The 12,109-nt window shown below is 43.8% G+C and overlaps 1 protein-coding gene across 1 annotated transcript in view; it reads left to right on the forward strand.

The window, feature by feature from the left end:
* Nucleotides 1–12,109, forward strand: part of HDAC9 (histone deacetylase 9) — a 150,553-nt gene that overhangs the window by 123,308 nt on the left and 15,136 nt on the right. Inside the window, exons 9-11 of the mRNA XM_015426220.1 lie at nucleotides 3,259–3,381; nucleotides 5,172–5,385; nucleotides 5,894–6,111. Coding sequence (XP_015281706.1) covers nucleotides 3,259–3,381; nucleotides 5,172–5,385; nucleotides 5,894–6,111 — 555 coding nt within the window. The remainder of the gene's footprint in view (nucleotides 1–3,258; nucleotides 3,382–5,171; nucleotides 5,386–5,893; nucleotides 6,112–12,109) is intronic.

Genomic DNA, 12,109 nt, shown 5'->3' on the forward strand with positions numbered 1-12,109 from the left:
TCCGGCCTTTTCCCCCCCCCCCAATCCAGCCGAACAGTCACAGAAAGCGGAAGGGGGGGGGGGAACCCTCCACTTTCAAAATGGGGGGATGGGGGGGAACAAGGTATGGGGGGGGCTCAATATGTTCGGGAGGGTGTCAGGCCCTCCTGTGGCTGCTATTTACCAACAAAAAATGTCCTGGAGATCCATTTAAATGGAGCTTACAGCATCTCATTGAGTTTGGACATAATATATTCAGATTTTAATGTCTGGTTTGTTTACTTATTTAGGATCCAGACTAACACAATCCCATTCAACAGAAGCATCCAGGTTCACTGAAGCATCCTATTTGTTTGCTGCAGTGCATCATGTACAATTTGAATGAACTGCTGGGCATGGACCACATCCAAGTTCTATTGCTTACACACAGCTAGCTCTGACATCAGTAGGATGAGGAACAATTTCTCTTTTTATGTTCCATGGGCGATGGACTGCAATTTGGTGGAGAACATTACACGGAAGAGAACCATCTACCTATTAATTAGTCTTGGCCAAGACTGACTAAAGAATTTCGTTGGCAGCCTCGAAGTGTATTGAGACCACCCTTTTCATTATACAGCACTGCTCTAAAGTTCTTTCCTGCCCTACCCTTCCTTTTTTGCCCTGGCTCTTCTTTTGCACCACTGCTTCTGCAGTTCACCACACTGCCCAGTGAAGAAACCCCCTGGCTCCGTGTGTTCCATAGGGACCCTGAGTGAGTAGTTGGCCAAAGAGCCACAATGTTTGCTCTTCCATTTCTGCCAGAGAGACAGAGCGAGCCATGCTGTCACTCCATACCAGAATGACTACTCTGGAGCATTATTGGCAATAACAACTATAATGAAATACCCTGGAAAAAGCTGAGCTTAAATTAAGCAAATGCAGTTGACTATTAGCAAGAATATAACTGGCGCCTGCAATCAAAATGTGCTCAGCTTTAATAACAAATGCCATTTAAAGGAAAATGCCTTTACAGTAATCAATTGCTCTGACTTAATTTTAAAAAGATTCCTTTTTCTGAGTGTGCTTAAAATGTTAAAGGTCAGTATCTGTGTGTGTTCTGAAGCATAAAAAAAGAAAAGTTATGCCTTTTGCCTCAGTGGACCTAGAAGGGTTCAACTCTGTTTAGGATAGCCCTACAAAAAAAACTATACAGCCATTCAGTAAGCAAGCAAAGAGTGGCAATTTTCTTAGCATGTGGCCAGTACAGATGGGACCCTGGAGCTTGTGTGTATTCTGCGTCCATTTGATGTGTAAGCCCTATCTGATGGTGTCTTTATTGCACGTGAGCATGATTAAAAGTACTCAGTGTTGCTGGGTGTTTTTAGTTCTGCTGTGGTGGGAAATTGGTAAAATATAGGAGCAGTGCCACTCTTTCTCTCTTCAGAGTGCTTCCCTGTAGTTTCCTACGATTCTGATGTTAGACAGCTGAGGCATGGGAGGGATGACATATCTTATAGACTAGTTCTGTTATTATGTCAGTGATAGGTTTAGTCTCCAAACAAACTGCATGGGAAGGTTATGTTTTGGAATAACATCCTGTGTTTTTGTGCTGCCCCAGTCGGTAATGACAGTCTGAGGTTGCATTGTATTAGCCCAAGGTATTTCCCAAAGTTAATTGATATCCCAGGTTTGTCCAGAGGAAAATCTACAGCTCCCCACAACATGCTTGACAAGTTATTATATTTATTTTAGTCAAAGCCTGAGTGCACAGGATCCCTCATGGAGGTGGTCTATTATTGGAGTCCCATATGCTTTTTGTTTGGGAAGAAAGCAGTCACTGTGTCATACTGTTACACAAGGTATTCTTTTTCAAGGATGTTGTTCCCTGGAGGACCATATCATGCCAGAGTTCCAAAGTCTAATAAGACCTTTTGTAGCTCTTATTGTGTAAAGGGTCTGGGAGGGAGACAAGCATTAAACAGAAGAGGGTAATTCAAGAAACTGTACTAGACCACATGTTGAAGAACACGAATTTTAGAAAAGTAAAGGGCAAAGGTGTTTCGGAAACTATAAAAAAGAATTCTACATAGATTATTGTCACAGATATTGTAATGCCACATTCACACACACACACACTTTATTGTAAATGTGGGAAAATGGTAAAATTTCAATTATCTGTTTTCTGAGAGACACTGAAAATGTATGGATAGTAAAGAGTTTGGTTGAAGATGAGTCTGTAGAGACATCAGGCTGCATGTGAAGCTTGTGGTAACTGGAAAGATCAGAAACATGTTAAAATGAGAGAATCCATACAGAGGCAAGAGTGTTTTCCCTAAAAAGGGACAGACCATGGTAGGAGACTGAGGAAGAGGCAAACTCCAGCTTTGTTCCTATTGTACAACAACTGCTGACTCATCAAAGCCAAACACAGTCACGTACTGTGGCCCACTGACCGCTGTTACTGTTCCTCAGATTATTGCAGCTCCAAGCAAACAAAATTTTCTTGGTCACTAGTGGGCATGACTGGTAGACTGTGTTCAGTTTAGCAGGTCAGGAATTGTGTAGGCTCAAGTGGTTAAGACACTGAACTGCAGGCTGTGGAAGGTCAGTAGTTCAGCGGTTCAAGACCCGGGTGCCGCAAGACGGGGTGAGCTCCTGCCTCTAGTTCCAGCTCCTGCCAACCTAGCAGTTCGAAAGCAAGAAATTGCAAGTAGATAAATAGGGACCACTTCGGTGGGAAGGTTCCATGCGCCTTGGTGTTTAGTCATGCCGGCCACATGACCACAGAAACATCTTCGGACAGCGCTGGCTCTTCGGCTTTGAAACGGAGATGAGCACCGCAACCCTAGAGTCAGATTCGACTGGCTTTCGAGCAAGGGAACCTTTACCTTTACCTTTACATTACATTCAGAGTACAGTCTTCTTTTGATCTATATAAGGCCAAGAGTTCTGCACAAAACCAGAAGTCATGAGGAAGCTGTGTAATTCTTCTCATGGTATCTTTTGACTCAGATGTTCACTGCTGACCTTCCAAAGAGACACTTTCAGGACTTCAGATTTTAGGGAGTTAATCCAGCTCTGAGGAATCCTTCTATGCACAGATGTCCTGAGTTTAAGACCTATATTCTGGAAATTATGGTCTAAAAATTATTAAGCCATTTTTCCATCATTAGAGTTTTAGCAGGATACATAGGTCCATGTGAAAGATAAATAAATTTCTTTTATTTCCACAGCATGGTGGTGGAAATCCATCTTCCCCATCAGGATGTAATCTTTTTTTCTTTTATTTTTCCACAGCATTTGGTTCCACAACAACGCATTCTTATGAATGAAGAATCAATGAACCTTTTGAGTCTCTATACATCCCCCTCTTTGCCCAACATCACTTTGGGACTTCCAGCGGTTCAGCCTCAACTCAGTGTAAGTAATTGATTTAACTGGTATCTTCATTGGTGTGGCTTTAATTATTTTTTAATTGGTTCTTTTACATTTCGTTATCATCCTCTCAGGATATTGCTTCAAGAAAAGGTTTGAATACAGTGACCTGCACTGAGAAATTCTGTACCGTAAAGATGTTTGAAGGTTGGGGGGTTGTTGTTTTTGTTTTAAACCCTTTCTCACAAATGCTTGTAGCTTACAATCTGTTTTTTTGCAAGTCATTTTATTCAAAGTATTTCAGCTTTTGCTGCACTGTATGGTTCATTGGCTGACAACTGCCTATTACTTTTCAACTAGATTACTTCTTTTTGTGTTAATGTGCACTAAATTTCTCATTCCTTTTCAACACTTTAATCAAGTATCAGCTCTCACTGGCTTCAGCTGAAGTGTACAGCTGATTTACAGCCTGCTTTAAATAAAGGGCAGCCAGCAGCTAGGAAAGAGGGTTTTTTTTGGGGGGGGGGCTGTAAACTTGGAAAACAAAGATTTAACCCAGCTGCATTTCAACTCTGTCAGACTAGCCTGGCACATCTAGTGCACCAGTCGTCTTGCTATGATGAAGATAAGCCATTTTCAGTCTTTTACACAACTGAGGAATACAGGCTGGAGAAAAGGGCCCTTCATTCCTGATCCAGTGCTATAATAACATCATAGATTGTCCCTTATGTGTGAACTCTGAGTGGATTGAGATGATCAGACTCCATGTGGTAGCTATTTAAAAGGTTACCACAAGGTGCAAGGGGGAAGCAATCATTTGTAGCCTCTAACCACAAGATGAAGCACAGCATAGCCACTCTTCTGCTTTCCCCAAATGCTGGGAAAGTGAGGGGATGGTGTTTACTGATGGGGAACCTTCCCTTCATCTCACTTTAGAAAGGATTCAGCTTAAAAGGAGTTACTTCTGCAAAACTCAACCAATAAATTATATTATTTACAAGTCCATTTGGAAGGTTGAGCTCTATTGAGCACCTGATGAAGTCTTTAGGAGTACAATCAGGTCTAGGGTTTCCCTGCAACACTCTCCTATAAGCCTCCACCCAGCAACCTACCTTGAACCCTTTCCACCAATGTTCTGGAGAGCCTCATCATGTCAAGGAGTGCTCAGTAGCTTTGTGACATAGCACCTGCCAGGAGTCATAGCAACCCCCCAAAAATTATTGCAGCAGTACTTTTGTGCATAACTGAGGGTGTGAGAATGTAAGTACAGCCTGATTGATCAAACCAGTGGTCCATCTAGTCCAGCATTCTTTCACACAGCAGCCAACAAGTTTCCCTGAAGGGCCAAACAAAATGGGCATAGAGGCCCCTGATGCTGTCTCCTGGGTTTGCTGCCTCTGTCGGCCTTCCCCTATGCCACCACTGGGTAAGATGAAGTGGGAAAGGGAAGCTGTTAAAGCTGGGACTGATCCCATAATGAACCAGGCTCAAACGTCAGAAAGAGTTCTGGCTTAGCCTTAGGAAGACTGAACTGGGAAAACTGGCTTCTGAACCTTTCCAGTTCTGAAATTCAGTTCCGTCATCAGTGGTATTTCAGGAATTAATGAGCTACCGTGCTTAATGAGCACTTAAGCAGCAACTGGTTTGCAACCCACCATGCTGTTAGAGGAATCTTGGCTCCTGCTGATTTTAGGGTTGAGCTACAGGATGACATTGACAAAGAACTACTGCCAGGATATCATCACATCATGTCATCATCCACATCATGAAACTTTCCCCACACCCACTCTGCATCCTTGGAAAACCATAAGATGGTATTTTTTTGTAAAACACAGGCTTCGTCGTCATCATTCAAAGAAAAACAGAAATGTGAAACACAGACAGTCAGATCAGGAGTGGTTTTGCCTGGACAGTACAGGGGAAGCATCTCTTCACCTTCGGCCCCTCAGCCCATCGTTCTAGAGGGAAAGCCAAATAGCAGCCACCAGGCTCTTCTCCAGCATTTGTTACTAAAAGAGCAAATGAGGCAGCAAAAACTCCTTGCTACAGGTATTTATCAATGGGATGGTCCTTCTGAAAACCCTGCAAGCATTCTATTGTTAGAGGGGTGAGCACGTAGGCAGAGGGTTGCCAGCATAGGGTTGGGAAATATGTGGAGATTTGGGGAGAGGGTGAAGCCTGGGGAGGGTGGAGTTTGGGGAGGGGAGGGACCTCAGCTGGGTATCATGCCATAGAGTAGCCATTTCCTCCAGGGGAACTACTCTTTCATCTGGAGTTATAATTCAAAGAGATACCCAGGTCCCACTTGGAGGCTGGCAACCTTGTGTCACCACAGCTTTTGCTGTCTGATTACACAGTGTGGGGCTTTACTTCTATGCTTTATTATATTAAAACTATCTTAATTTGGGAAGGGCATTCCATATCCAGTGGCTACTTAGGGACAACCTAAGTGAAGTTCTCAGGCTTCTCATCCAATCCCTGTGTGAATGTGACATTGTAACAAGGCCTTTGTTTTGTTGGCCTTCTTATTTGATGAAGAAATATTATTGGCTTGCAGGTGGGGTCCCTCTTCATCCACAGTCACCTCTGGCAACAAAGGAAAGAGTCTCACCAGGCCTCAGAGTTGCACACAAGTTGCCTCGGCACAGGCCGCTGAATCGAACCCAGTCAGCTCCACTGCCTCAGAGCACTTTGGCTCAGCTTGTAATTCAGCAACAGCATCAGCAGTTCCTGGAGAAGCAGAAACAGTACCAGCAACAGATCCACATGAACAAAGTAAGTTTGAACACTGGAGCCTAGAACACGATATGAGGCTTTGTGTACGTGAGAAAAATGAAGGGGAGGGGGGGTTCCCCTAAATATCAGCATTCCCACTTACAATGAAGTAAATTTGTAGCAACACTGTGCAGATATCTTCACAAGAAAAGTTCAGCAGCTATATTGAACTGCATGCTATATTTTCAGGATACGCTGCTGAAATTTATTTAATAGATTTACATCTTGCTTCTCCATTTGTGTGCTCAAAGTGGCTTATAATACCAACCTAAAAGTAGTCATAAAAGTCACATTAACTGAAATATATAATAAAAGTAGATGAAGTCCTAAAAATTCAGCAGCTGTAAAAAGCCCAAGAGAATGAAATGTTTAAAATAATACATTGTAGATATCAGACAGCTCTCTTAAAGGACTGTTCAAAGTTGGAGGGCCACAAGGGAAGAATCTCTGTCTCTGCTAATCACCCACCTAATCTCTGAAGATGTGGGAGGAGCTAGAACTGTATTCTTAGTGAATGGGCAGAAGAAAGTGGTCTTTCGTCTACAGTTATTCCTTTGTGGTTCCTTTGTTAATATTAGACTTTTTGTAACATCTTAGTAACAAGATTTCTAAATAGCAATTACCAATATGCATTTGGTGTCTAGCATATGCCAATATAACCCTTTTGCTGTAAATTTATTGAGCAGGTTTAATTTGCATTCTCCATAGCACTTTGAAGATTATGTACCCTCTAAGCATTTCATTTTTTATTGCTCTGTATGAAGTCCAGCATGTATTTTGGGTCGAAAGAAATACTGAACAGTAGGAATCACTATTTTATCCTTGAATGTTCATCATCCAAACGAAGAAGTGATCAGTGACTTACGAAAGCTCATACCCTACCACAAATTGTTAGTCTTTAAGGTGCTACTGGACTCTTACTCTTTTCTACATCATTTAAACAGAGTGCTAGAAACTGAAGATCAGGGTTTCGGTATAGGAGCTCACGTTATTGTAAAATTTACAGTGCAGTCCTGACAGCCTTCCAAGCCTCTTGACTTATTCAAAGGATATATAGGATTGCACACATCGTGGTCAATGCAGCTGGACATGGGCAGGGTTTCCAAATACACAGCTGTACATATTAATACAAATGTGGTGTCCTATTTTCTGCCATGTAGTCTTGAGGGGTAAACACTGAGGTCCTAACCAAGCAGTGGCTTCTCCACATTTCCCACACAGCTGCTCATCTATGTTAGTAACATATGTAACTGTAAACTGACTGAGATAACAGCCATTATAGCTACTTTGAGTCTACCAAAGTATTTAACACAAACAAGGTAGAGTTAGTTAGTGCCATCATCCGTTGTAGTATGTGAGTCATCCCGTGACTTGTTGGCAAAACGACGGGCTGATCTGTTGAGTGATATGCCTGCTTTTTATGCTTCTACCAGGCTCGTTTCCATGGGCCAAGTGATTTAGGCATTCCCAAGGCTCCTGCATGTAACAGTATAACACCGCAGTCAGTGTTAACCCGCTCAGCAATCAATGGTGCCTATGTGGCAGTAGATGTGATCAGCAATCACTTGAAAGAAAACAGGATGAATTTTTGTTTAGGAAAAGCATGTCACTAGGAGTGTCTCCTGTGGGGTGCTGATTTCTTGGAATCTCTTAAGAATTCCCAACCAAATTAAAAACACAACCTTGGAGTACATAGTTTGTACAGTGGGTTTGGTTATTAAATCTCATTTTAATTAGGAAAAATGAAGACTCAAGAACTTCAAAGTTCAGAACTGATCCTTGCACGTTAACCCCTCTCAGCTCGGGTGTTTTGATTACTCAAGTCTGACTCCGCTTGGCTTTCCATTGACTATCTGTTCCATATGTTTAATCAAGAAGGCATAGGTACATCTTGGAGCTCCAGGTTTTCAAAATATTTCACCTTCCCTCAACAGTCTGAACAAAAGCAAACTTTTTTATTACTGGTTAAAAAACAGAGCCTCTGGGAATTTCCCCCCCTCCAAGGATATCCAGAACAAATAATGATTAGCTATCATCCAAGTTTTCATCCTAATGGCTAAGCCAGCATTTCAACCCATATTTCTTTTCTCAAGTCTTTGTGTTTGTTTTATATCAAGCCTGCACAACTGGTGTTCCACTAAGCAGTGTTTATAATCCACCTTCTCATTATAGTAGCTTTTTGAGTGCTTACCCTAGCCTCTGATTTTTGGACTGCCAGGCAAGCAGCATAAACAGGAGGTGAATTTTGCCCTGGTGAGCCATTGTAGGTAGCCAGAGGTTGTACAAACCTGTTTTATGTGGCTGAATCTTAAGAAGCCTGTCTTGAATAGAATAGTGAGAGGGAATGAAATGGATTCTAACTGATTTTCAAGAGTGTTTAAAAAGACATTAAAAACTATTATAGTCTACCCCCCCCCCCCCAGATTCTTTTCTTCAGGTTGCTCAGTGTGGGACACATTATTCTCCTTTTCACATTTTGTTTTTGTAACAGCCCGGTGAGGTTGGTTAGATTCCTGTTGAGTGTGATTGGCCCAAAGTCTCTCATTGAGCTTCATGGCAGGTGGGAACTCAAACCAAAGTTTGCTTTTTCCAAATCTACTACTCTAACCAAAGCATCATACTGTCTCACCAATCAACAAGCAGAGTGGAATTAATTGAGGGGGAAAATACTGTAGCATTGGTCAATTCAAAACACCAGATTAGTTCTATGGAAATACATGCAGCAGACACCAGTGTCATATGAGCAGAGCATTTCAGGAGCAGTCTATTGGTAGATGCTATTGTTGCTCTCATTGTTGCAATCCTTTCTCAGATCTGAGGCACCAAGAATTCATGGCACAGTTCAATACTTCTGTCTATTTTTCTATTACCTTTTATCCCGCTCTTTTATCAAAGAGTTCATAGTAGTATGCACAGTCCTCCTTTCTTCCATTTCATCTTCACAAGAAATCTGAAGAGATAAGTCAGGCTGAGACAATGTGTAATTGTTCCTAGATCTCATAATGAAGTCCTGTTCACAAGTTACATTGAACACAGGTATAGTCCGTGTACAGCATACACTTGTTTTTCCTTTTTACATGCATTGAGTAATTCTAACATTACATTCAGTGCAAGTAGAACTCAGTTTGTGATTTAAACCCCTTCACTGGTTCATTTGTAAAGAGAATGAGCCCGCTTGCGGGGTAGGGCGGGGTAGAAATACTCAAATAAATAAATAAATAAAAATAAAAATGTGCATTGGCTTTTGCTTACAAACAGATGTATGCACGCACATGCAGGACATAAGTGTTTTCAGTGTAACATAGTATCCTGTAGTTGAGTGTAGATTTGAACCTGGGTTTCTCCAGTTATAGGACAACATTCCAACCACTGTACCATACTTTTAACAGTACACAACCATGTCGAGTAAGCTGAAATTTGCCAAGAACTCATTTATTGATTTAATTTTTAAAATAAAATTTATGTTTTGATTGGAAATGACTTGCACTATGCTATGGATTATTTTTCTTATTATTGAATATTAGGTTCATTCCTCTCATACTGTGCTTTAATTTTAAGCAAATTTTCTTGTGGCATACTAATCCTTGGCTCTTGAGTAGTGCTGTTCAGTATAATGGTAGATCTTCTTCGTGGTCTCTGTGCTTCACACCAATGGGATCTAGTGCGCCTGCGCTGGATCTGCCGGTGCCTAGCAAGCTCTCTTGAAAGGATTTTCGTGCCTGGCCCAACTGAGCATGCTCAGGAGCCCCAGTGAGCATGCCCAGAAGGGCAGGCATGGACATCCCGCCAGTTCTTTCCTTACCGCCGCGCTGAACAGACCTTTCTTCGAGAGGTCTGGCCAGATCGCTGTTTTTGGGTCACTTTTTAGTGATCAGCTCTCGTTTTTTGCCTCCGTTTTTTCTTCAGTTTTCTTTCTCTTTCTGTTTTTTCAAAAAAAAAAAGGAGAGTTTTTGTTTTTCGCCGTCTGAGGTAAAATTGCCTCAGGCCTTCGGGCCGCTGCCCCCCCCCCCGCCTTGTCAATGGTATTCTTCTCCTCAGTCTATAGAGAAGAAGAAGACAAAAAAGTCAAAAAAGTGGGGATTTTTCAACCGTTGTCGTAATTGTGGAAGTAAATTGGCTCCTCCAGACGGCCATAAGTACTGTATTTTCTGTCTTGGGGAAACTCACAATCCAGACTCCTGTGAACGTTGTGCACAGTGTTCAAAACAAACTCGGAAGAACAAAGCGGCACGTTTAAGAGTTTTCCTCTTGGAAAAAGCACTTCAACCGATGGCTGACCCACCGGTCACTTCCTCCGTCGCCATGTCTTCCGCTACCGACGCATCGGCATCGAGACCGTCGACATCGAAGGTTAAGTCTGTTTCCGATACCGAGAGGTCGAAACCGAAACCTAAGGTACAAAACGTTCCTTCCACAGCGTCAACCCCTGCTAATAAGGCCAGGAAGTCCAACCCTGCAGTGGCGACGCAGAAGGTGGCCAAGGCTGCGAAGCCTGCTAAGAAGGACTCTGTGCCAGCAGCTCCAGCCCTTCCGCCACCATCGATACCGACTGGTTCGACACCGATTGCATCGATACCGGTGAACCAGGTCATGTCTGAAACTACGGTACTTGTGCTGGTTTCTCCAGACCATCAGGTGGAGACAGCCTTGTCCGATGTCGACCAAATGGAGCTCGTAAGTCACCAGATGGGTGCGGAGTTTTCCCCTGGTCCAACGAGATCGTCGGCTTCGATCGTCTCAGAGCAGCCCGACACCGACGGTTGTCGGCATCGATGCTCAAGATCCACTGCTAAGAAGGACTCTGTGCCAGCAGCTCCAGCCCTTCCGCCACCATCGACGCCGTCGATACCGACTGGTTCGACACCGATTGCATCGATACCGGTGAACCAGGTCGTGTCTGAGACTACGGTACTTGTGCTAGACTCTCCAGACCGGCATGTGGAGACAGCCTTGTATGATATCGACCAAATGGTACTCATAAGTCACCAGCTGGGTGCGGAGTTTTCCCCTGGTCCAACGAGCTTGTCGGCTTCGATTGTCTCAGAGCTGCCCGACGCCGATGGCCGTCGGCATCGACGCTCAAAGTCCAGTGCGGAGCGTCAGTCTCCCCGTTAGTCGCCTGAGTCTGTCGATATCGACGCCTTTGACTGTAGAAGAGGCACATATGCTCTTCCGTCAAATTTTTCCCCATGTCGTCCAAGGTCGAGGAGGCGCTCCCCGAGGTCGTATATGCCGCCTCCGATGTCTTGGGATGAAAGGCAGTTCCGTTACCTGTACGGTCCTTACCATCCTCCTATGCCTTGGCTCGGCCATACGGGATACACTGACTGGGACAGATATTCCTGTTGATCTTCCCACAGATCTCGTTCTCCGAGGCGATCTAGACCATCTGCTACGGTCTCTCGTCCTCCTCAACCAGACAATGTTCCACTGTCGGGAACATCTTCTGTCCAACCTCCTCCTCGGGAACATTTGGAGCATACACCAGCTGCACCAATCCAGCCGCCTGCTCCATCTCCTCGTCAACCTGCCCCGGCTGGGGAACCCGAATCTTCAGAGCCTTCGGAATCTGGTTCCGATACCGAGCCTTCCGAAGCCCCAACATTGCCAGATAATTCGTCTCCCAATACCGACGTGTTTCAGAACCTCCCAATATCTCCGTCGGATAACTTGTCGTCATACACCGACCTCATAAAACGTATGGCCCACGCATTGCGATTGTCAATTGTTCTAACGGATCCTCAATCTACGGATTATCTCTATGATATCGTCCAACTGGACACGTCCTCAGTCGTCGAGCTTCCACTGTCGTCAGTCTTGCTACAAGCCGCAAAAACCCCTTGGCACAAACCGTTGTCCGCCCCGTCTCTACAAAACAGTTAGGCCATATGTACCGCATTCAGCGAACTGCGGCAGAGTTCCTCCTCTCCCATCCACAACCAAACTCCTTAGTCGTCACCTCGTCGTCAAAGTCGGAAAAATAACATTCCGCTCCTTC

This window comes from Gekko japonicus, unplaced genomic scaffold (genome assembly GCF_001447785.1).
Source record: "Gekko japonicus isolate JY-2015 unplaced genomic scaffold, Gekko_japonicus_V1.1 scaffold77, whole genome shotgun sequence".
Classification (NCBI taxonomy): Eukaryota; Metazoa; Chordata; class Lepidosauria; order Squamata; family Gekkonidae; genus Gekko; species Gekko japonicus.